This window comes from Oryx dammah, unplaced genomic scaffold (genome assembly GCF_014754425.2).
Source record: "Oryx dammah isolate SB20612 unplaced genomic scaffold, SCBI_Odam_1.1 HiC_scaffold_13, whole genome shotgun sequence".
NCBI lineage: Eukaryota > Metazoa > Chordata > Mammalia > Artiodactyla > Bovidae > Oryx > Oryx dammah.
Window position 1 is genome coordinate 6,779,126 of NW_024070197.1, and position 23,474 is coordinate 6,802,599.

At 45.2% G+C, this 23,474-nt stretch overlaps 1 protein-coding gene and 1 pseudogene across 8 annotated transcripts in view; one reads left to right on the top strand and one right to left on the bottom strand.

Annotated features, from left to right (window-relative positions):
* Positions 1-23,474, bottom strand: part of LOC120871952 (zinc finger protein 665-like) — a 385,017-nt gene that overhangs the window by 18,084 nt on the left and 343,459 nt on the right. The window contains exon 1 of one of the 8 annotated variants that reach the window (XM_040252018.1): positions 22,436-22,469. The exons of the other annotated variants lie outside the window; for them this stretch is intronic. Within the exon in view, the coding sequence (XP_040107952.1) occupies positions 22,436-22,450 (15 nt within the window). The 5' untranslated portion in view covers positions 22,451-22,469. Of the gene's footprint in view, positions 1-22,435; positions 22,470-23,474 lie in introns of those variants that run through there. 8 annotated transcript variants of the gene reach the window in all.
* On the top strand, positions 8,823-10,799 carry LOC120871995 (annotated as a pseudogene).

Consider the following 23,474-nt stretch of genomic DNA (forward strand, 5'->3'; position numbering starts at 1 on the left):
ACTCATCTCTTCAGGCTGATACCCTGGCTGCTGGAGCTGGACTCCAGCACATGTGTATGCAAAAGGTGTCATCAATGAAACGTGAACCCTAGACTGAGCACCATTCAGAGGAGAAAAGCAACGCCCCCCAACTCTCTTTTTCTTTCCCACCTTACTAAGGTGTAACTAACAAAAATGGTATAAATGTACTGTGTACAAAGTGATCATGTGATAGATTCACACACTGAATAATTATTATAGTCGAGGAAGTTACACGTCCACCTATGACTACACTGTATTATTTCTCTCTGGGCGAATTTCAAAGATATAGAAACACTACCGGCAGCATGCAGTACCTCAGATCCCCAGAACTTACTTATTTTACAACGGAAAATCTCCACTCTTTGACTACCAGTACCCCATTTCCCCGTCCACCCACCTCCTGGTAACAGCCTAATTACTGGATGGCTCTATGAATTTGACAAGTCTAGTTTCCACATAGTGTCTGTCCTCCTTTGTCACGCTTATTTAACTTGGCATAATGTTCTCTAGGTTCATTCATTCTGGCATAAATGCAGGATCCTTGGTATTTATATTTATATACAGAGAAAAATAATTCATGAATATACAGTATATAATAAATATTTCTATACCACACTTTTGTAACCTATTCTTTTGTCAAGAGACATCTGGGCTGTGTCTATGCCTTGGCTACTGCAAATCCAGTCACACTCATGGGACTGTGGACATATCCCTGAGAAACTGATTGCTTTTCATTTGGATATCTGTCAGAAATGGGTTTGACAGACTGTAGGCCTGTTCTATATTAATTTGTTAAGAACTTCCATTTTATTATCCAACATAGCAGAACCATTTACATTACCATCAACACTGCAGTTAAGATTCCGTGTCTTCTGTACTGTGCTCTATGTGTGCTTATTTTGGGAGGGACAGGAGTGGATAACACAGAACCCAGCCTGGCAGCAAGACAGTTGCAGCTGCATCTTCTAGAGGACACGCCTCCAGGCTGCAGATCACTGTGGCATCGCTGCCCTCTGATTTTTTGGAGCCATCCTCCCCGACATCACAGGACTTTATAACTCCTCTCAGGTTGGGCCCAGAGATCCCTACTGAGCAGGACCACCTTATAACAAACATTCTGTGATCTTAACCTTAGTACTCCTATTTTCCCAGCGGGACTGAAACAAACTTACAAACTTTCATGGTGTCCAACAGAGCTCCCATAATCATATCAGAAGGGACTAGGGCCATAGGCCCTGAGAAAATTAAACCCATACCAAATCATCCCCTACCTATGACTTTAAGACAACATGGCTCCCATAATGAGCCTCTAACCCTCTTATACAAACAAAGCATTCCAAGCCCTGATAGCTCATCCATGAGGCAAAATACAAAGGAGGACACCCAAGGATCCACAGATACAAGACACCATATTTTCATTTACAGTGAGTGATCCAGGTCAAAGATTGAAATCTCCAAAGACTATGAATAAGAGGGATAATTCCAATGATGCACATGGCCCACTGAGAACTCGGCATCTTCCAAGGAAACACTCCAGATTCTCTTGGCATCGTCCCAAATGCACATGAACCTTTCTGCACCGGCAACCCCAAGTACAAAATGATACCAAAGTTGATGCAAAAAATGACCTGAGATTTTCCCTGTTACTCTACAGTGCCTGCCTGCTAAAAGAGCCAACATAAGCCAGGGAATGGAGTGGATGCTGGGGGCAACTGCTAGAACCAGCCCCTCAAGCACAAGGCTCCCATCCTCCTGCACACACAGGTGTCTGCAGGCTCAGCCCAGGCAACCATTCTAACAGGGAAAAAGACTTCTCTTGGCTCAATTCCACGTCCTTCATTGCTGCTCACGTGTGGTCACGAGTTGTCAAATCAAACCTGTGCAGGCACACGTTAGCCTCAGCACTGCTGTCCTGGGGAACACAAGCTCAGGCAGGAGAACCTCAAACCACTCCATGCGGGCTCTCCAACAAACCCGCTTCCAGGTGCTCCAGCCTGAATGGAGACATTCTCTTCCAACAGATCCACACACTTGTCTCTGCAACTACACTTGGGATGGGCTCACGCTCCATTCACTGGGCTCACCTTGATGCCCCCAAGTACTGCCACAACCCTCCTGCAGACCCCACAGGGTTCCCTCTGCTTTCTGCATTTGTCTACCTCTCCTCCCTGATGATGGGACTAAGCAAGACTAAAGCACACAGGGGTTTCCTGGCAAAGGGGATCACAAGAGTGCCCATGAGCTACCACCCAAAGGACATTGCACATGCAGTATGAAAATCAACATATTGACCCTCCTGTGAAAGTCTGCCACCACCTGGGGACATTATGGAGTCCACGTACAAAGGCATTTGAGATGAGGAAGTCTCAAAGCAAGGGTCTCCAGGTCCCACTATCTCCTGTTTTCTCCACCCACACCTACTTGGAAGATATTCTAGCTCTTGGGGGGTGCAAGGGGCTCATCCTCAGCGCACTGAAATCACAACGCTGACACGGAGCACATGAACCCCTAGATGGCAAAGCTGCTATCCACGATGGTGACTGGTCCTGGATGGACAGAGCTTAGATCTGGGGGCTGCAGAGGACGAAACCCAGCAGACTTAACATGGGGACATCTTAGACCACTGCTTGAGGACACCAGTTCTGTAGGGCTTTTCAGGACTTCCCATATTTCTTGGCTCATCTTTTGAGTAATTAAGTAGTCACATGGGGTAAAGATCAATTACAACTGAAATGTCCAGAACATGGGAAACATCTTCATCACCTGCCCTATTCTCTTGGTTTTCCCTGAGGATTATTCAGCCCAACCCATAGTCCTGTCATCTAAAGACATTTCCAGTAACAGGTACTGCAGCCATGCTGGGAAGAAGAGGAACACTATGAGCCCTAAAAAGAGGGGAACCAGGAAGGACTCAAAATAACCCATGAAGAAGGGCATTGACTTCTGCTGATGGCAACTGATACAGAGGCAATAAACCTGGGTAACATGAGAGAGACTGTTAAGAGGGGATGGGGAGACCTCCCTGAGCCTAGACTTGAAGGGTTACAAAGGGCCTGAGGCACGGTGAGAAAGGAACTACAATGTCAGACAGAAATGGTTTGGGTATTTGGAAACAGAAAAGGGAAATGAGACCAGGACAGGCTGAACCATGAGCAAAGGGTCAACTCCCAGGATGAGGCTGGAGACAATGACAGGGCCCTGAGCTTGACAGAGGGCTGTGGAGAAACAGCGAGGAGTCAAGCTTTTGACCCAAGAACAAATGAAAGCCAGTGGAGGTCTGAATGTCAGGACGTAAAATAAAATCTCCCTTCAGATTTAGCCTTATTCATAGAAGTCATCTAATTCTGAGCCTGTGATCCTGTCTCCATCCTACAGTTTTCCCTTTCGTTTTTCATTCAGGGAGGACTGGGATCTATTTAAAATTCTCATTACCACCAGAAACTCCCTCCAAACCAGAACTGCCACACACAGACACACAGCCAATTTGGCTAATCATTTCAGGGGTCAGTGTTGCTCACGCTGAGACATTCCAGTCTAGTCTCTCATCTGCATGTTACAAGTGGGATCCCTCAGGCCCAGAGAGAAGCTGTTTATGAGAAGGTCTGAGCTGAGTGAAGAGAACCGGGTATAACTGAATAATGAAATGGGAGGCTGAAGGGCAAGTGGGCCAAGTTTGTCCTTATTGCCCATCCCATTTAAGACCAGGAACATCAGTCATGTATCTGAGCAAAAGAAACTTTTCTTTCAAGATTGGGTCAAACTGATACCAAGCAGGGAATTCTTTATTATAAGACTGCAGTAAAATATTTTAAAAATGCAGAATTGTAAATATACATCCACTGGTACAAAAAAACATTGAAAGGGGTCAGCTTGGAAATATGATCTGAGCAATCTTTTTCATTATGAAGAGAGAGGCTCTGTTGGAAGGTTCCAGGTCAATCCAGCCCATCCTTCCTCATTTGCACAGAAAAGTCACAAAGGGACCGCACAGCTCACTTTTTTCAGTGATCATAGAAAATGGAGAAAACAGACCATTAGACTAACCGGTTAAACTAGGTGAGTTTTTTTTTTTTTTTTTCTTTTTTTGAAAGGAAAGAATGAAGCATTTTGTTGGTTTTATCATGTTAAATGTTCTTTTCTTTTCCCATTTCTCAAAGAAATGCCTTTATTTCACAAGATCTAATGTCATACCTCCGTTATTCCCTGGTAGAGCTGAGACCAGAAATATCCATTTGTGTGTGCACACATAAACACATACACACAATTCAAGTCTTTGGTAAAACCACAGTCGAAAATATGTCTATTTTATTACAAGATGTTGAGAGGGTAACAGGCAGGAAGGCCAGGAGTCTCCAAATGGAGGAAATAGGCTGCAAGTATCAGACATTTTTAATCTCTCTTAAGCAGCAGGAGGAAACAAACTAGTGATATTTTTTTCCCTTCCCTATTCAAATCTAAAAGGAGATTTCTCTTAAAATACTGTGTTCTTATAATGACACCTGGGGTCAGACTCTCAAGACAATCAGGACTGAAGGTGCCCAGGGGTCCCCACACAAGCTCCTGTTACACCTGAGCAACCCCAGGTATTAATAACTGTGGGGGGCCAAGCCGTTGATTTCCTTTTAGATACTGGGCAACTTACTCCATGCTTACTGAAGCCCCTGGCTCACTTCCTTCCCAATCCACTTCCATAATGGGACTGTCTGGACGAGCCAAAAGGTATTATTTCAGTTATTCTTTATGTTGTAACTGACATTCTGGGCTATTTTCACACGAGTTTCTGATTCTGCCAGAGTCTCCCTCAACCCTTTTGGGGAGGAATATACTGAACAAGGTCCACGCCTCTGTTTTCATAAACACGGAGCCCTCCCTTTCTCTCCCTTTAGTTGAATAAAATGTAAATCCTAGAGTATGGGCTGATGGAAAATCTGTGGGTCGAGCACAAAATGCTATTCCTGTAGTTGTCAAGCTCAAAGTCCCACTTATTTCCACATAAGAAGCAGTATCCACTGAAACCTGAGGTTAAGGGTTAAAACCCATCATCAAAAATTTAAAGGAGCAGGGACTATGAGTTCCCTGTAACAGTCCATGCAACACTCCCAATTTGGGTATAAAGAAATCAAATGGTAAATGGAGACTAGTTCAAGATTCGGAGAAGGTGATGGCACCCCACTCCAGTACTTTTGCCTGGAAACAAACTGCAGTCCATGGGGTCGCTAGGAGTCAGACACGACTGAGCAACTGCACTTTCCCTTTTCACTTTCATGCATTGGAGAAGGAAATGGCAACCCACTCCGGTGTTCTTGCCTGGAGAATCCCAGGGACTGGGGAGCCTGGTGGGCTGCCGTCTATGGGGTCGCACAGAGTCGGACACGACTGAAGCCACTTAGCAGCAGCAGCAGCAGCAGTTCAAGATTACAAATAATAAATGAGGCTGTAGTTCCTTTACACCTCATGGTGCCTAATCCTTATACTCTATTGTCTGAAATTCCTGAACGAGCCAAGTATTTATCAGTAATTGATTTGAAAGATGCTTTCTATTCTGGGCCTTTGGTGGAGGAAAGTCAATTTCTATTTGCCTTTGAAGACTTAAACAGCCAGCTTCTCAGTTAACCTGGACAATTTTGCCTCCAGGATTTCATGAAAGTCCTCACTTATTTGGACAAAGTTTGTCACGGGATCTACAAAACTTTAATAGCTCCGAAGCGGTGGTATTACAATATGTAGATGATATTTTGCTCTGTGCTGAGACAGAGGAAGCTTGTTCGCAAGCCTCAGAAGATTTCTTAAGCTTTCTGGCAGGCTGCAGTCATAAGGCATCAAGAGAAAAGGCTCAGCTTTGTCAACAATCTGTTAGATATCTGGGCCTAATCATATCAGAAGGGACTAGGGCCATAGGCCCTGAGAAAATTAAACCCATACCAAATCATCCCCTACCTATGACTTTAAGACAATTGAGAAGATTTCTGGGAATCACAGGCTACTCTCATATTTGGATTCCGGGTTATGGGGAACTTGCCCGGCCTTTATATAAACTTATAGCTGAAACTCAGCAGGCCCAAACAGACAAACTGCTTTGGTCTCCAGATACTCAAAAGGCTTTTAAGGTTCTTCAGACTGGCCCCCTGCAAGCTCCTGCATTGAGCTTGCCCACAGGGTCAGGATTTAATTTGTTTGTCACTGAAAGAAAAGGTGTGGCCTTGGGAGTTTTGACACAACCCCGAGGGCCTCACCAGCAACCTATTGCTTAACTAAGCAGAAAAAATGATGTAATTTCACATGGGTGGCCCCACTGCCTAAGAGTAATTGGGGCAGCGGCTTTATTAGCACCTGAAGCTTTAAAAATAATTAATCGACGAAATCTTACTGTCCTGACTTCTCATAATGTCAATGGAATCTTAAATTCTAAGGTTAATATTTGGATGAGAGACAGTAGGTTTCTTAAATATCAGTCATTGTTGTTAGAGGGACCAGTAACTAAGCTTAAAGTCTGTGGACATTTAAATCCTGCCACTTTCCTTCCTAAGAAGGAAAATGAAACAGCTGATCACGATTGTTCCCAATTTCTAACTTTAAACTATGCAGCTTGGGAGGATCTAATGGATACTGTTAGGCAGGTAGAACAGGGAAAATGAGTCCAAAATGGCGGTGGCTACAAAACAAAGGGAAAAGCCCACGAAAATGAAACAAAAGAAGGTCCGAGGACCAGAGTGAGGACCTCAGGTAAAACAAACAACTACTCCTCGCTGGCCCAATTTACATAGGACAGGCCCAGAGAGAGATAAACATATAAATAGAGGAGCCAAAGCTAGCTCTCCCCACAACCCCACCCACCCCCCACCCCAAGCTGGGGCACTCTTCTCCTCCTGTCTTTAGATCGATGTGCCTTCACACCTTGAAGATCGATTTTCCTGCTCTCTTCTAAATAAAATAGAGCTGTAACACTGATTTGTCTAAGAGCTATAACATGGTCCATTCGAGACCTGAGAGCAATAACACGGTCTATCTATCCAAGACCTGAGAGCTGTGACACCAGAGGGGGCTTTAATGTCCGTCACTCCAAATCTTTGTTGTGACGAGACAAAGAATCGAGGAACATACACTCACGTGACAGATACCCCATTAGACAATCCTGACATGGAAGTATTTACAGATGGCAGTTCTTTTGTTCGGGATGGAAAGCATAAAGCAGGTTAGGCCATGGTGACTGCTGAACAGATTTCAGAAACAAAATCTCTCCCCCAAGGGAATGAGTGCTCAGTTAGTGGAGCCTGTGGCTCTGACCCGAGCTCTGGAGTTAAGCAAAGGGCATCGACTAAATATCTACATGGATTCTAAGTATGCTTATTTGACTTTACATGCTCATGCTGCAATACAGGAAGAAAGTTTAAAACAGCAACAGGAGAACCTATTAAATATTTCAGAGAGATTGAGAGACTTAACTGCTATATATTGTCCTAAAGAACTAGCTATTTTGCATTGCAAAGGGCACAGCAGGGATGGGAGTAAAGCAGCTGAAGGTAATCAGTTGGCTGACTCTCAAGCCAGAAAAGCTGGCACTTTATGAAACCCCTTCACTGTAGACGCCTTTGATCTGGACAGATCCCGAGGAACAGGAAAAACCATTATATACTAAGGAAGAATTAGAAAGATATGAGAAAAGATGACCAAAGATTACAGATAAAGGATGGTTACAGTCTCAGGATGGATGATTAATAATTCCTGAAAATGCTCAATGGAAAATTCTTAAGGGTGTACACCAGAGGTTTCATTTGGGTGCAGAGAGTACTTACCAGATGGCTTCTCGTTTGTTTGAAGGTAAAAATGTAATGAAAACTTTAAAGAACATTATCAAAAGGTGTGAGGTTCGTCAGAAACATAACCTAAAGACTGAGAAGCTAGCAATATCTGGATTACAACGGAATTGAAAGTATCCTGTAGAGGGCTGGGAAATTGATTTTACTCATATGCCAAAAGCTAATTGATATTCTTGCTTATAAGTTTGGGTAGATACTTTTACTGGATGGATTGAGGCTTTTCCCTGTTGTAGTAAGCAGGCTAAGGAGGTTATAAAGATTCTAATCCATGAAATTATCTCCAGGTTTGGGCTGCCACGGAGCCTTCAGAATGACAATGGCTCTGCCTTTAAAGCTGCTGTAACTCAGGGGGTATCTAAAGCTCTGCTGCTACTGCTGCTAAGTCGCTTCAGTCGTGTCCGACTCTGTGAGACCCCATAGACGGCAGCCCACCAGGCTCCTCTGTCTCTGGGATTCTCCAGGCAAGAACACTGGAGTGGGTTGCCATTTAATATAACTTACACTGTTCCTGGAGACCCCAATCTTGAGGAAAGGTTGAAAAATCTAATGACATTATCAAAAGACATCTGCGCAAATTAACTCAAGAGACACAGGACAACTGGATTAAAGTCCTACCCATAGCTTTAATGAGGGCCTGAACTGCCCCCAAAAAGGAGGGACTGTCTCCCTTTGAATGTAGTTATGGAAGGCCTTTCTTACGCACAGACATAGTTATAGATCCTGAAGCCTTGGAATTAACTCGTTATGTAACTCAGCTCTCAGCTTTTCAACAGGCATTAACAGAACTCCTAGAGACGACTCCTGACCCAGCCTCTGAGTCAAGCAAGCCTCTATTTGAGCCAGGAACTGAGGCCCTCATAAAAACATTGGGATCTGGGGGCCCATCCCTTGAGCCCCTCTGGGAAGGCCCTTACCAGGTTATTCTTTCTTCTTCCACAGCAGTCAAAGTGCCAGGAATTGATTTGTGGGTACATCACACTTGAGTTAAGAGGTGGCACCCTGACCAGAACTAAGTGACTTCATTTTATGTCTTTACTTTCTATGCTCTGACTTTGTACTTTTCAGATGGACTTGATAATCTATGTGAGCCTACTTCTGCTGACTCCAAAAATCCTGAGTGTGCCGTTTGATCCTCAAGACAATGCCTTCCTGTCCTGGGCTCATTCTTACGCTGCATTCCACAATTGGTCTAACTGCTGGGTCTGCAGAGCGCTCCCCTCTAAATCATGAAAGGCTTTTGTGGTGGACATCTCCACTTCAAGAAAAGACTTTCTCCAAGTCTGCGAATACCTTTGACAACAATCATATGTGATGCCCCTTCTTCATCTGATGACATCTACCAACCCTAAAATGGACTGGTGCAACACTTTGTACTTTAACTATGGATATAAGGTGACTTTTAATTTTGATTATACATTGTCTTGGTTTAATGACTATTTCGCTACACATAAGGCAAATAGGTCTGGATCTAATGGTTTTTTACCTGACATTTATCAAATATGGGATGAGGTTATATGGCTAACTCCTGAAAAAGGACGTCTAGTATCTACTGCCCTATATGCTGGGAACAAACAGAGTCATCCCCAAAAGTTAGCCAACAACTTCATTACAATGACTGGAAACAATTGGGATTTTTGCCTCAGGATGTATGCAACGTAATCATTCCCGTGTTTTCCAACCCCAATTCAGGTCCTGCCTTTGTCTGGCCAGGCACTAATTGGGACTGGATATCTCAGTCAGCTGGCTTGCTCCAAACAGGACCTATTGGATATGTGGCTCTTACCTATGGGCATCGCTTCCCCTTGGTTGGATAGGGAGATGCACCCTGGGTCAGCCTTTACTCATGGCTTTATATTTGCAGGGCTTCCAGAAAAGCCTCCTAATTTACCCCACCTTAAAACTTGGTGGGCAAGGTCTGTATTTCACTGATACCATTACTTGGCTGCAGTCTTTGTTCCCTCTTTGGGAACTACAGATGTTATGCTACAAGTGAATGCTTTGACTAATTTTACTCAACAGGTATTACAAGATTCTCAAAAAGCTATTGCAGCTCTTAATGCTGAACAAGCACAAATTAGAAAGGTGGTTTTACAAAACAGATTGGCTTTAGATATTCTGACAGCTGCGCAAGGAGGAACTTGTGCCATTATTCATACCCAATGCTGTACATATATACCTGATATGAGCCCTAATATTATTCATTTGACTAAACACATGATGACTGGGGCTATGGATATTCCTGAAGCCTCAACTGCCTCGTTTTGGGAGATGTTAACTAGTGCCCCATGGTGGAAAACTATCTTACTTACAATAATTCTGATTGTTTTGTTTTTGCTGTTTGCTCCCTGCATGTGTACCTGTGTAACTGGATTTGTTTCTAGTTGCATGAAAGCTTTTAAGTTACAAATGGTTGTGTTAGGGGAAGCACACTGAAACCCCCCACCCTGGCCAGGCACCATAGTAACCATTTGCATGAATTGTTTTATGACAGGAGATCCTGATAAGGAATACGGCCATCACCAACCTGAAGAGATCAGGAAAGGTCCAAAGGAGACACGAGGTGTCTGTCCACTTCCCAGAATCCCTCTCACTAGCATCCATCTTGGCTGAGCCATCCGTGCGCCACCAGGAAAGACTCTGAATTAGAATGATTGGCCAAAGACCACCCGGAAACTAATCTCATCACCATTAAACCTGAGACTGCGACCCACGTGGCAGAGCAGTTCTCCTGGGTTCCCTTACCCTATTGCTCTCCACCCGGGTGCCCTTTCCCAATAAAATCTCTCGCTTTGTCAGCACATGTGTCTCCTCGGACAATTCATTTCCAAGTGTTAGACAAGAGCTCAGTTTTGGACCCTGGAAGGCATCCCCCTTCCTACAATAGTTGTTCAAACTCCTGCTACTGCTGCAGCTTCTTCCAACTACTATTTGGGGGCCCTGGATGAGACATCTTCGGTATGAGGGTTAGGAGAATATGTTGCCTCACCAATTTAGGAACAACGCCCCTTGTCAGCTCGGAAGCAGTTATGGAATGAGAATGATGCCCCTTTTCCCTAGGCAACATAATTCTTCTAAAAGAAAAGGGGGGACTGAGAGGGTAACAGGCAGGAAGGCCAGGGGTCTCCAAATGGAGCAAATAGGCTGCAAATGTCAGACATTTTTATCTCTTTAAGCGGCAGGGGGAAACAAACGAGATACGTTTTTCTTCTCTACACAAATTTAAAAGGATGTTTCTCTTCACATACTTGTTGCCATAATGACACCTGGTTTCATCTGTACTGTTCTCAAACCTTGATTTAACCAATGCATTTTTCTGATGGAAATTTTTGTCTTAAGCTACGTGAATGGACTATGCACTTACCCCAGACTCTGTCTTTAAGTCGGTTCCACCTAATGGCTGAGAACCTACTTCACAAACCAGTATGTTATACTCAGATGTTGTTCCCCTAATCTATGTAAACAAAACTATTTGTATGGTAATCTGCCTTCTACAAGATTCAAGTTAATCATTGTATGGCCTGGGAGGAATCATCTGCTGCCAAGATTATCTCAAAATGCATTTTATGGATGAAGGGCCTGGTGCCATTCCGAGTTTTAAAACCTTCCTTTCCTTCATTCACAGACTGCTAGGCAATGGCACCCCACTCCAGTACTCTTGCCTGGAAAATCCCATGGATGGAGGAGCATGGTAGGCTGCAGTCCATGGGGTTACCAACAGTCAGACTCGACTGAGCGACTTCACTTTCACTTTTTACTTCAATGCATTGGAGAAGGAAATGGCAACCCACTCTATTGTTCTTGCTTGGAGAATCCCAGAGACAGGGGAGCCTGGTGGGCTGCCGTCTATGGGGTCGCACAGAGTCGGGCACGACTGAAGCCACTTAGCAGCAGCAGCAGTGACTATAATGGCACCCCACTACAGTACTCCTGCCTGGGAAATCCCATGGATGGTGGAGCCTGGTAGGCTGCAGTCCATGGGGTCGCTAAGAGTCTAAGAGTCGGATACAACTGCGTGACTTCACTTTCACTTTTCACTTTCATTCATTGTAGAAGGAAATGGCAACCCATGCCAGTATTCTTGCCTGGAGAATCCCAGGGACAGAGGAGCCTGGTGGGCTGCCGTCTATGGAGTCGCACAGAGTCGGACATGACTGAGACGACTTAGCAGCAGAAGCAGCCCCCCCACTCTGAACCCTCTTCCACCTCCTTCCTCACAAGATCTCTCTGGGTTGTTCCAGAGCACTGGCTTCGGGTGCCCTGCTTTGTGCATTGAACTTGCACTGACCATTCTATTTTACATATGGTAATTTACATGTTTCAGTGCTATTCTCTCAAATCATCCCACCCTCACCTTCTCCCACTGAGTCCAAAAGTCTGTTCTTTACATCTGTATCTGCCTTTGTTGCCCTGCATGTAGGATCACTGGTACCATCTTTCTAAATTCTATATACATGCATTAATATACAGTATTTGTCTTTCTCTTTCTGACTTGTTTCACTCTGTATAATAGGTTCTAGGTTCATCTACCTCATTAGAACTGATAAACGAGGTGACACTTTTGCTACGTATGGCACAAAATAGTCTAAGATGATTTACTACTTACCAAAGAAAATTTCAAATGTATGAGATGAAAGGAAGAAAGCACTCAGGCAAGGAATGAATCTGAAAAAAATTTGAAAAAAAAAAAAAAAAAAACAGAATTATTTTTAATCTAAAATCTGGTATCAAAGTTTAAAAAAATGTGGAGAATAATCATATTTAGAAAAGGATGATAAGAGTAGAATACTGGAAACTAAAAAAGCTTATTTCTGAAGTTAAAAATGATTACAGAAACTGAATGAATTAAGACCTATTCCAAGCTACAAAAAGCACCATACATAAAGAAAGGAGAAAATGTGAATCTTTTTTTTTTTTTAAAAAAAGTGTGTTCCTTTAAAAATGCTATCCAATACAGTGGATAAGAATCTGCCTGACAATGCAGGGGACTTGGGTTCTATCCCTGGTTCAGGAAGATCCCACAAGTACAAGCAACTAAGCCTGTGCACAACTACTGAGCCTGTGCTTTAGAACCTGGGAGCCACAACTCCTGAGACCACGGCACAGCACAGCCAAAAAAATTCGTTAAAAAAAAAAAAAACTGCTACCACAGAGTGACACTCTAGAGTCAGTCATTTCTTGCCCCAGGTCTCTTCTTCCCTGACCTCTATCTTATGATAGGACAAGGGAAGGGGGTCACTCACAACTCAGTGAATCAAGCCACTGCCCCAGGCTCAAGAGGGTTTGCAAATGAAAGTCATCTTCTGCCACAACTAATAAAAAAAGACACAAGCCTTATAGACAGGAGTTTTGAAATTCTCAGCCTCCTCTATATAACTAAAAAGATCACCTGTGTCCAAACAACTGGCCACACCTGCATCGAGCTTACCCCTCTGTTCACCTCGCTCCCTATTTCATCGGGGTCTCGGTGTCTCTTTCTCCCCCTCTGCTCTCCTGCTGTTAGTCTCCTATTTCCTCCCTCACACGTGGCCTGTCCCAGGCGGCTGCAATTCGTTCCCCCTCGAAATGCTCTCTCCAATCCTCCTGAGTCTTTCAAAAATCCACACCTGTCTGCCTCTCTCTTCCCCCATTTCGGCTCCCTCTCTGCGCTCCAGATTACTCCCCTTCTCTCGCTGTGACTCTCCCTTCCTCCCCACTCTCTGGCAGGCCATGTGGCTATGCTTCCTTCCAGCCCCTACACCATAAAACCGGCCACGTCAGATTGAGAGTTGAACCCTTGTGGCAGGACTCCAACCGGGTGAAAACACAACTCGGGACTCTAACCCAAGAGGCCTGGACTCAAACCCGGCTGAAACCCTGTTAGGGACTCTCCACCTCTGACGTCCCTCATCGCCCTTCGCCTCCCCGCTCCCATCACTGAGACAGGGCAGTTCTCCCTATGCTGTTTTCCAATCCCTGGAGACCTGGCTTTCTAATTTATTAATACTTCTCTATTTTACTCAGTTGGCTATTTTCAAGGCTTAACCTCTTTGACTTGACTATCCCTTTGCAAATCCCTCAGCCATTCTCAATTTTCCCACTGGTTCTCCCTGATGCTTTTCTCCTCAGTTTCAGTTATTTCTCTCAGACCTTCTGATTCTGCTTCTCCTGATCCGCCTGCCGCCTGAATTTACTGAGTGGGCGACAGAACGAAACGCCCCCGGACCGGAAGAGCACCTTTTCCGACCGAGTTGAATTCGGCATGGAGCAGCACTGGCTGTCACATGGCTGGCCCAGGTCACCTACCCTATGCGGGGTGAGGGGACGGGCTGAGAGGAAAGGGGGCCGCTGCGGGGCAGAAGGACCGGCCTCAGGAGACGCGAGGACAGAGGGGCTGGGAGGGAGGGGGGGCCGCCTCTCCGGAATCCCAGGACCGGGGAGAGGGCGCGCGGCCTATCCGGGCTTTGCCTCCAGCGGTCGAGAAGGCGACGCGGCGGGCGCGACTCCAACTCAGAGGTCAAAAAGGGTTTTATGCAGGAAAATGTCGCCAGAGGCGGTGTCTACGCGCACCGAGGGCCGAAACCGCCTCAGCAACACTTAAAACCCAAACGAAAAGATAACTGGGCCGTAACGGCAGCGGCAGCGTTTATTCGGGGCCGAGCACCGGGCGCCAGGGTTTTCAGGTCGCTGGCAATTCCCACACCAGGAGGACCAGTGAGCGGGGGCGGAGGTGGGGATTGGAGGGGTGGCGAGCTCTGCAAACTTACTCTAGAAGGAAGCTTACGCGCCGCTCGGGGACCTCGGCTCCACGCTCTCCCACTTCCGGCTCTGTGGGAAAGAGCTTTTGGTTTTAGAGCTGCGGCTTCCGACCAGGGGCGGGGCGAGCACTCTCTGTGCGCAGAGTTCCTGGGAGGGGCGGGGCGCGGAGGGGGGCGGGGCCTGTTACCTTGACAGCATTAAGTTACGGTCTGTAACACTGCGCAGGTAAAAGCTTCAAGTTATGCCGGAAGACAAGATACTTCCTCTTAAGACTAAAAGGGCTTATTCTCAATAAAAAGCTTTTTTTCACAGCATGTTGTGCTCAGATCCTGCTAGTGAGGCTGAAGCAACTCAGGGATCTGGGAACTGGGGCAGTTTTAAGAAACAAGAATGGGACTAGTCTCTATATTACAAATACAAAACTCTGCCTGGGTAGAAATGGGCTATTCCCTACTCACACCCTACAAAACAGCAAACTTCGCATAGTGCTGAGTTCAACAAACTCAGGGTCAGTACCTGTGTGTCTGAGATGGAGGACTTAAGGGATGTGATCATTTGGGTCACTAACCACAGCCTTTTAACAGCAAGACACTTTAAATGATTAAAAACTGCATTATTGTTTCTCATATCCAACGTGTTTTAATTATTTCCCCTTTCTAAACCCAACTCTTTAAACAGTGTCAAAAAGGGGGTTGTATAAGCAACTCTTACAATGACAAATATCATTGTGTAAGTTTAAGCTACAGAGAAAAAATCACCTGATACGTATACTGTGAAACGATTATCACAATGAGTTTGCCTAGCATCCATAATTTCAAATCAGTTCAGTTCAGTTCAGTCGTTCAGTCGTATCCGACTCTTTGCGACCCCATGAATTGCACCACGCCAGGCCTCCCTCTCGATCACCAACTCCCAGAGTTCACTCAGACTCACGTCCATCCAGTCAGTGATGTCATCCAGCCATCTCATCCTCTGTCATCCCCTTCTCCTTCTGCCCCCAATCCCTCCCTGCATCAGAGTCTTTTCCAATGAGTCCGCTCTTCGCAGGAGGTAGCCAAAGTACTGGAGTTTCACCTTCTTCCTTCCAAAGAAATCCCAGGGCTGATCTTCAGAATGGACTGGTTGGATCTCCTTGCAGTCCAAAGGACTCTCAAGAGTTTTCTCCAACACCACCGTTCAAAAGCATCAATTCTTCGGCACTCAGCCTTCCTCACAGTCCAGCTCTCACATCCATACATGACTACTGGAAAAACCATAGCCTTGACTAGACGGACCTTAGTCGGCAAAGTAATGTCTCTGCTTTTCAATATGCTATCTAGGTTGGTCATAACTTTTCTTCCAAGGAGTAAGCGTCTTTTAATTTCATGGCTGCAGTCACCATCTGCAGTGATTTTGGAGCCCAGAAAAATAAAGTCTGACACTGTTTCCACTGTTTCCCCATCTATTTCCCATGAAGTGTTGGGACCAGATGCCATGATCTTCATTTTCTGAATGTTGAGCTTTAAGTCAACTTTTTCATTCTCCACTTTCATCTCATCAAGAGGCTTTTTAGCTCCTCTTCACTTTCTGCCAAAAGGGTGGTGTCATCTGCATATCTGAGGTTATTGATATTTCTCCTGGCAATCTTGATTCCAGCTTGTGTTTCTTCCAGTCCAGGGTTTCTCATGAAATTAAAAGATGCTTACTCCTTGGAAGGAAAGTTATGACCAACATAGATAGCATATTCAAAAGCAGAGACATTACTTTACCAACAAAGATCCGTCTAGTGAAGGCTATGGTTTTTCCAGGGGTCATGTATGGATGTGAGAGTTGGACTGTGAAGAAGGCTGAGTGCCGAAGAATTGATGCTTTTGAACGGTGGTGTTGGAGAAGACTCTTGAGAGTCCCTTGGACTGCAAGGAGATCCAACCAGTCCATTCTAAAAGAGATCAACCCTGGGATTTCTTTGGAAGGAACGATGCTAAATCTGAAACTCCAATACTTTGGCCACCTCATGCAAAGAGTTGACTCATTGGAAAAGCCTCTGTAGCTGGGAGGGATTGGGGGCCGAAGGAAAAGGCAAGGACAGAGGATGAGATGGCTGGATGGAATCAGCAACTCAATGGACATAAGTTTGGGTAAACTCCGGAAGTTGGTGATGGACAGGGACGCCTGGCTTGGTACAGTTCATGAGGTCGCAAAGGGTCAGACATAACTGACTGACTGAACTGAACTGAAAAGACAAGGAAATAGAAACATCAGAGGATACATCACCAAATTGGCTTCTGACCCACATGCAGACTGGAGCAGCCCTGGGAAGTCCCAAGACACAGCACATCAGGAGTCTGAACTGGGTAAAGATCCCCGGCAACCTGTCCACTCCATGAGTGGGGCTTTAACACTGCAGTTTGGGGTTCCTGCTTATCATCCCAGGATGCAGACTGATATCATCAATCTGTGAGCAAACAGCAGCTCTGGTTTCATCTTAATGCTGTTTGTTTTGTCTTATGAATCTTGGTAGTTCCTAAGCCTGGGGCTGGGTTGGTCAGAGCCTCTTTGAACAATCTCAAAGGTGAACAATCTCAAGATTTGTGTGCTAACTTATCTATGGTGCTGCAAGCCTTGCACTCACAGCAGGCAATCAGGGTACTCACAGTCAGGATGTGTCCAGGCAGGTTGGAGGCAAGCACAGAGGAATGCACTGCTTTGTCTTGAAGCCTAAACAGGACTATTTCTTTAATTTCCCTAACATCCTGGTGGCCGCATGGTAAAAAGTTAGCTTGCCAATGTGGGAGACTTGGGTCCGATCCTTGTTCTGGGAAGATCTCACATGCCAGGGAGCAACTAAGCTGAAGAACAGATACTGAGCCTGTGTAGCGAAACTAGTGAAGCACGTGTGCCTAGAGCTGGTGGTCCATAACCAAAGAAGCCACTGCAATGAGAAGCCATGCACCCTGCAAGCAGAGAGTAGCCCCCACTTGTCTCAAATAGAGAAATGGCCAGACAGGAAATAGACACCCAGTACAGCCAAAAAAAAAAAAAAAAAAAATACCCAAAAAGCCTTGCCTTTGTCTCTGTGGGCACTAAAGCACCACTGGAGGGTGATGTACATTTCACAGGTCAAAGAACAGAGCAGGAAGTTGAAGAGAAGAAAAATCTCCTGTGAGAGTTCACACAGAACTCTCACACTTCAAGAGTTTCCCAAACACAGTGAATGGTGTGGCTTCCTCTCTGTCCTTGTGACAGCTGACCTGAAATCACAAGGTTGATCCTTGTTGATCCTTGTTGATCCTTTCCCATTCATCTCATTTTCTGCTAATTAGCACCTCATTCTACACGATCCAGGGATCTTTCTTGTGCTACAAAGATAGAGGTATGATTTAGGTCAGAATCAGAAATTCCTGCTCAGAAGAAACGTCATACTTGGCTTCTTCCAGAATCCAAACTTCTTTTTTAAAAATAAATGCATTTGCTATCTTTAATAATTTTCTTTATTCATTTACTTTGGCTGGAGTGAGTGCTCCTTGCTGCTTGGACTTTTCCCCAAGTTGGGCAAGTAGGGGTTACTCTCCAGTTGCAGTGTTTGGGCTTCTCATTTGCTTTGGCTTCTCCTGGGTGCACGGGCTTCAGTAGTTGTCCCATGCGGGCTCAGTAATCGCAGCTTCAGTAATCGCAGCTTCCAGGCTCTAGAGTGCTGCTTTAGTAGTTCTGGCCCACAGGCTTAGCTGCTCTGTGACGTGGGATCTTCCAGACCAGGGATCAAACCTGTGTCTCCTGCATTGGCAGGTGGAAAATCCCAGCTCTTTTGTCAGTCAAGAAGTGAGGACATTATGACAGACAGAAAAATATTTCACAAATTACTTTACTATTTGCCTCCGTTGGAATGCACAGGGAACAGTATAATATACAGTATAATATGTATCAGGTGGAGAAGGCAATGGCACCCCACTCCAGTATTCTTACCTAGAGGATCCCATGGAGGGAGGAGCCTGGTAGGCCGCAGTCCATGGGGTCGCTAAGAGTCGGACACGACTGAGCGACTTCACTTTCACTTTTCACTTTCATGCATTGGAGAAGGAAATGGCAACCCACTCCAGTGTTCTTGCCTGGAGAATCCCAGGGATGGGGGAGCCTGGTGGGCTGCCGTCTACGGGGTCGCACGGAGTCGGACACGACTGACGTGACTTAGCAGCAGCAGCAGCATGTATCAGGTGTCTAGTTCCTTTCCTAGAGTTATTGAACCAAGAACACAGGGGTATGAAACAGGCAACTGGATATTTCAAAGTTTGAAATCAGCTTTATAAACACTCAAGCTCTGGAAAAACTCCTTGTGTATCACACAGTGGTCAGGTCATCAGAAGGAAAGACAGGTTTGAACTCCCGATGCCAAACACAAAGCCTTACATGTCCGAGTGAACAAGGTTTTCATCTCAGTCAAGAAAAACAGGGCTCCCAAGAGACAGTGAGGGAAAATGCAGAGATATCCCAAAGTAGATCCCTACTTCAGAGGGAAGTGATCCTCACCCACAGACAGCAGGTTCCTGAGGGTCGCCACCATCACAACCTTCTACAAGGTCCTCTGGGCAGGGTCCATACAGTCCCACTCCTTGGGAGTGAAATCTATGAACACATCCTTGAAGGTCAACTGTGCCTGACATGAAAACACATTTCACCAACGGGCCCTGAGGAGAGTTCTTATTTTCATAGAAAAGGAGAAGAAGTGAGACAGGTAAGGTCAATTCAGCTGAAGTAATATTCTGATACATCCATGCAAATCTATGTGGAGCAAATTGTTGCTCTCTAATTTAATTTCCTGTTTTTTCATAAGATGATGATATCCTCCAATCAACATGAATTCATCATGGGTATGGACAAAACGAAAAATATACACATTCCAATCAACAGTGGGTCGTTGATGCAGAAATGTTATGTTCTACACACTGAGTGACATTCACTATCTAGATGAGTTACAGCAAGACTGCTGTCTTCAGAGAGGACAAAGTCCACAGTGGCTTTAAAAGAACACAGACTGTGAGGATGGTGTCATCATCACACTGATGAGAGGTGTCTCAACACTTCATACACACTAAGCATTACTCTAAAGACTTTACCCATATGAACTTGTCATCAACATAACAGCAACAGTAGAGAAAGATCTGTGTCCATCTTACTGGGGAGAAAGCTCTGTCACCCTAATAAATAGCTCCAGTCAAACAGTTAAGTAATGAGGCAACATCACCTGAGCTCAGGTGGTTGGGAGAGACAACTGAACCTAAGGAATCAGAGAATTAAGTAACAGTATAAAAGACCATCCCCAGAGAGTTCCTTGAGAATACCCGAAACAAGTTCAAGGGAGCTGAAGTGCAATGGAACAGCATAAATAGTCACTGTACAGGGTCACCCCTCTACCCCCACAACCCACACAATGTCAGTAATCTGACTACTGTTTACATTATTCATGTGGTGAGGTGCAAAATATTAAAGGCCATGAAATACACACTTAAGATACAACTGTAACTGCTCTAAGCATAAACCGCATTTATGAGATGGTTTTGTACTAAAATCATGGAGTTACATATCCATGCACTCATGCATGCACATGGAAACACAATTGACTGAAACAAGAAGAGTTGTCTTTATTTTTTTCTTTCGTTCAATCAAAAGTTATTGAGTATCAACTCTGTGTCCCTAACTGGGAGTGTAGCAGTGAACATGATGGAGCTTACCATCCAGCAGCCAGCCGGCGCATTACATCCATAATTTTAACATCACTATTGTTACATGTGCTCTGAAACAGGCCTGGTGCTAAGAGAAGATTCAACAGAAAGTCTGGACCTACATGGAGAAGTCAGACAAGGTCTCTGTGAGGAAGAAACACTTAGGATTGGCAAGGTGGAAAATGGAAGAGTTTTTTAAGCAGAGAGAAGAGCCTGAGTGCTCTGACACAGAAGATATTTACTGAACAGAAAACTAGCCATTGTGACTGCAACGTGGGAACGAGGATGGGATAATGCCAGGTAGAGGCTGATTTCTGCAAGGCATATAAATTGAGGACATTATTTCAAAAGCAACTGGACATGACTTAAGAATCTGCAGGAGGAAAGTTAGAGGTTTAGGTTTGTTTTTCAGCACTCACTCTGCTATGTGAGGAGGTTGGTGTTCAGTTGGCTCAGTCATGTCAGACTCTTTGGGACTCCATGGACTGTAGCCTGCCAGGCTCCTCTGTCCATGGGATTCTCCAGGCAAGAAAACTGGAGTGGGCGGCCATTCCCTTCTCCTATATTTTGGCATCTTTGGGACATTAAAAGTGAATCAAATGTAAGTTTGATTCAGTAAGTTTGTTAACATTCTATTTCCTTTTCACAGCTTATTTGGTTTGTTTATGCTGGGCCTTTGTTGCTGTGATCCAGCTCTCTCTACTTGTGGCCGCACTGCATGGAGTTGTGTCTGCGGTGCCCAGGCTTCTCATTGCAGTGGCTTCTCTTGTTTCGGAAGACAAGCTCAAGCATGCGGGCTTCAGTAGTTAAGGATTCCGGGCTCCAGAGCACCGTCACAGTAGTTGTTGGGCATGGGCTTAGTTGCTCTGAGGCATCTTCCAAGAATTGGGATGGAACCCATGTCCCCTACATTGGCAGACACATTGCTATCCACTGTATCACCAGGGAAGTCCTCAACATTATCTTATACTATTAAAAACATAAAAAGTAGTGCAAGCAGAAAATAATACAGAAAATACTTTAATGCCAATCTGTATAAAATACCTATATTTAAACATAATATGACGGCGTCCCCGGTGGCTCAGTGGTAAAGAGTCCACTGACCAACGTAAGAAACACAGGTTGTTGCCTGGTCCGGTAAGATCCCACATGTTGAGGGGCAACTAAGCCTGTGAATCGCAACTCCTGAGCCAGAGCTGTAGAGCCCAGGAAGTTAAACTACTGAAGCTGGTGTGCTCTAGAGCCTGGGCTGCAAGACAAGAGAAGCCACCACAATGAGAAGCTTGCGCACCGCAACCAGAGTGGTCACCGCTCTCCAGAACTAGGGAAAAGACACTGAAGCAACGAAGTCAGAACAGGAAGTCAATATATTTTAAAAATCATAATGTGATTTTTATCATTAATTTTAGGTATGTACTTATTAACAAACCCCAAAATTTATTATTTTATTCCACTAAGAAAATACTGAATCAAGATTCGTAAAGTTGGAGAATTCCCTCATGGTCCAGTGGTTAAGATCTCTCACTTCCACTGCAGGGTTTCAGGTTCGATCCCTACTCAGCAAACTAAGACCCTGAAAGCTGAATCATGTGCTCAAAAAGAAAGAAAAAAAATTAGTAAGGCCGATTTCACAGTTTAAATTAGGGGATGTAATAAAACACTCCCTAGCCCGGCCATCTCTTTCTGAACGTTCCATTCCATTTCCAAACACTTAAGTTTTCAGGGAGGTGCTCATTTAGTTTTAAATGTACTATAAAGAGTCAGAACTGATTTCCCCTCATTGGCCTCTTTGGCAGATTTCACCGTGTACTGTACATATTAATACCTGAGGTCCACCTACAGCTGCTTTACCCTAATTGACAAGAGAGCAGACAGCGCATCCACATAGGCCTAAGCAACCGCTGCTGCCCAACAGCACCGAGACCCCGTCTCCAACCCATGGGTGAGAAGCCCTGCCCAGGATGGCGCCCTCCTCACAAGGGCCAGGTCACCAGGTCATGGGGAGATGGGATCTAAGTGGAGACAACAGACCCTGAAGGAAGGCCCCGGGTGAGTGTGCATGTACAGGAGTCAGACAGGATACTTCAGAGTCAGACACGATTAGCAAGTCCACAGAAGGGCATTTCAGAAAGGCAGTGTGAGAATCCACTGAGACTATGACCTTACCTGAGAAAGAGCCATGCCTGACTCCTGTTCTTTCCTCTTCTGTGCTTTTCGACTATGAGTCTTCACAGTTCTATCATGAAAGTGGAAAACATGCCGTTTAATGCTTAGGGTCAACACATTCCCTTCCTGAGCCCTAATCACACACACAGAGAAGCCCTCACAGTGCGGAATGGACAGTTCTCTGTGCCCACCGTCTCAGGAGGAACTCAGGATGGTCAACTTCCACACAGAGTCCAACATGGGACTTTCCCACACTTTCCCTCGGATCACACTTCCCTCTTGCTGAGGCCTTATGTACACAGAAGCAGGGGGCACCTCCAGTGACCTCACGATCCCCTTCAGGTCACACAGAAGGCCCTGGTCCAGCCTCACTCAGAGTAGAGCGCCCTCCTCTCCCCCAGGGCTTGATCTCTGTCTCAGAAGTGGAGGTTAAGAGCCCTGGTGCTCAATGCAGGATCCAGATCGGAATCATCCATGGCCTGTGCACATTCCTGGGCTGAGGCCCCACTCGAGATCTTGAGGGGCGTGACTTTTGGGGGAGGGGTACAAAACATGTCCTGGCAAAATGCCTCATGATCTCATTTGAAGTCTGGGTTGATCACTAGTGAAGGATTAAGGCCAGGCCACCTCCCACTTTCTTCTTTTCCAGCTTTACTGAGACTAACGAGAAGGGTTATGTGTACATATACCATACACCATGTGATCATGTCACACGTGTACCCTGTGAAATATTTATCACAATCAACGAAGCAACACATCCACCACTCCCAAATGCCCATGTTCTGTGTGTGGTGAAAACACTGACGACGGACTCTCTTGACAAATTCCCAGCATGCAGTAACAGAACAGGATTAACTATGGTCAGCGTGCTGCACACACCTCCCCAGGACGCACTTATTTTACAACTCAAACTCTGTACCACCCTTCAACCATCATCTTCCCAACCTCCCCAGCTCCCAGCCCCAGATAACCACCATCCCACTGTCTGGTACTAGTGAGTTTCACTTTCTTACATTCTACATATAAGCAAGCAAAAACA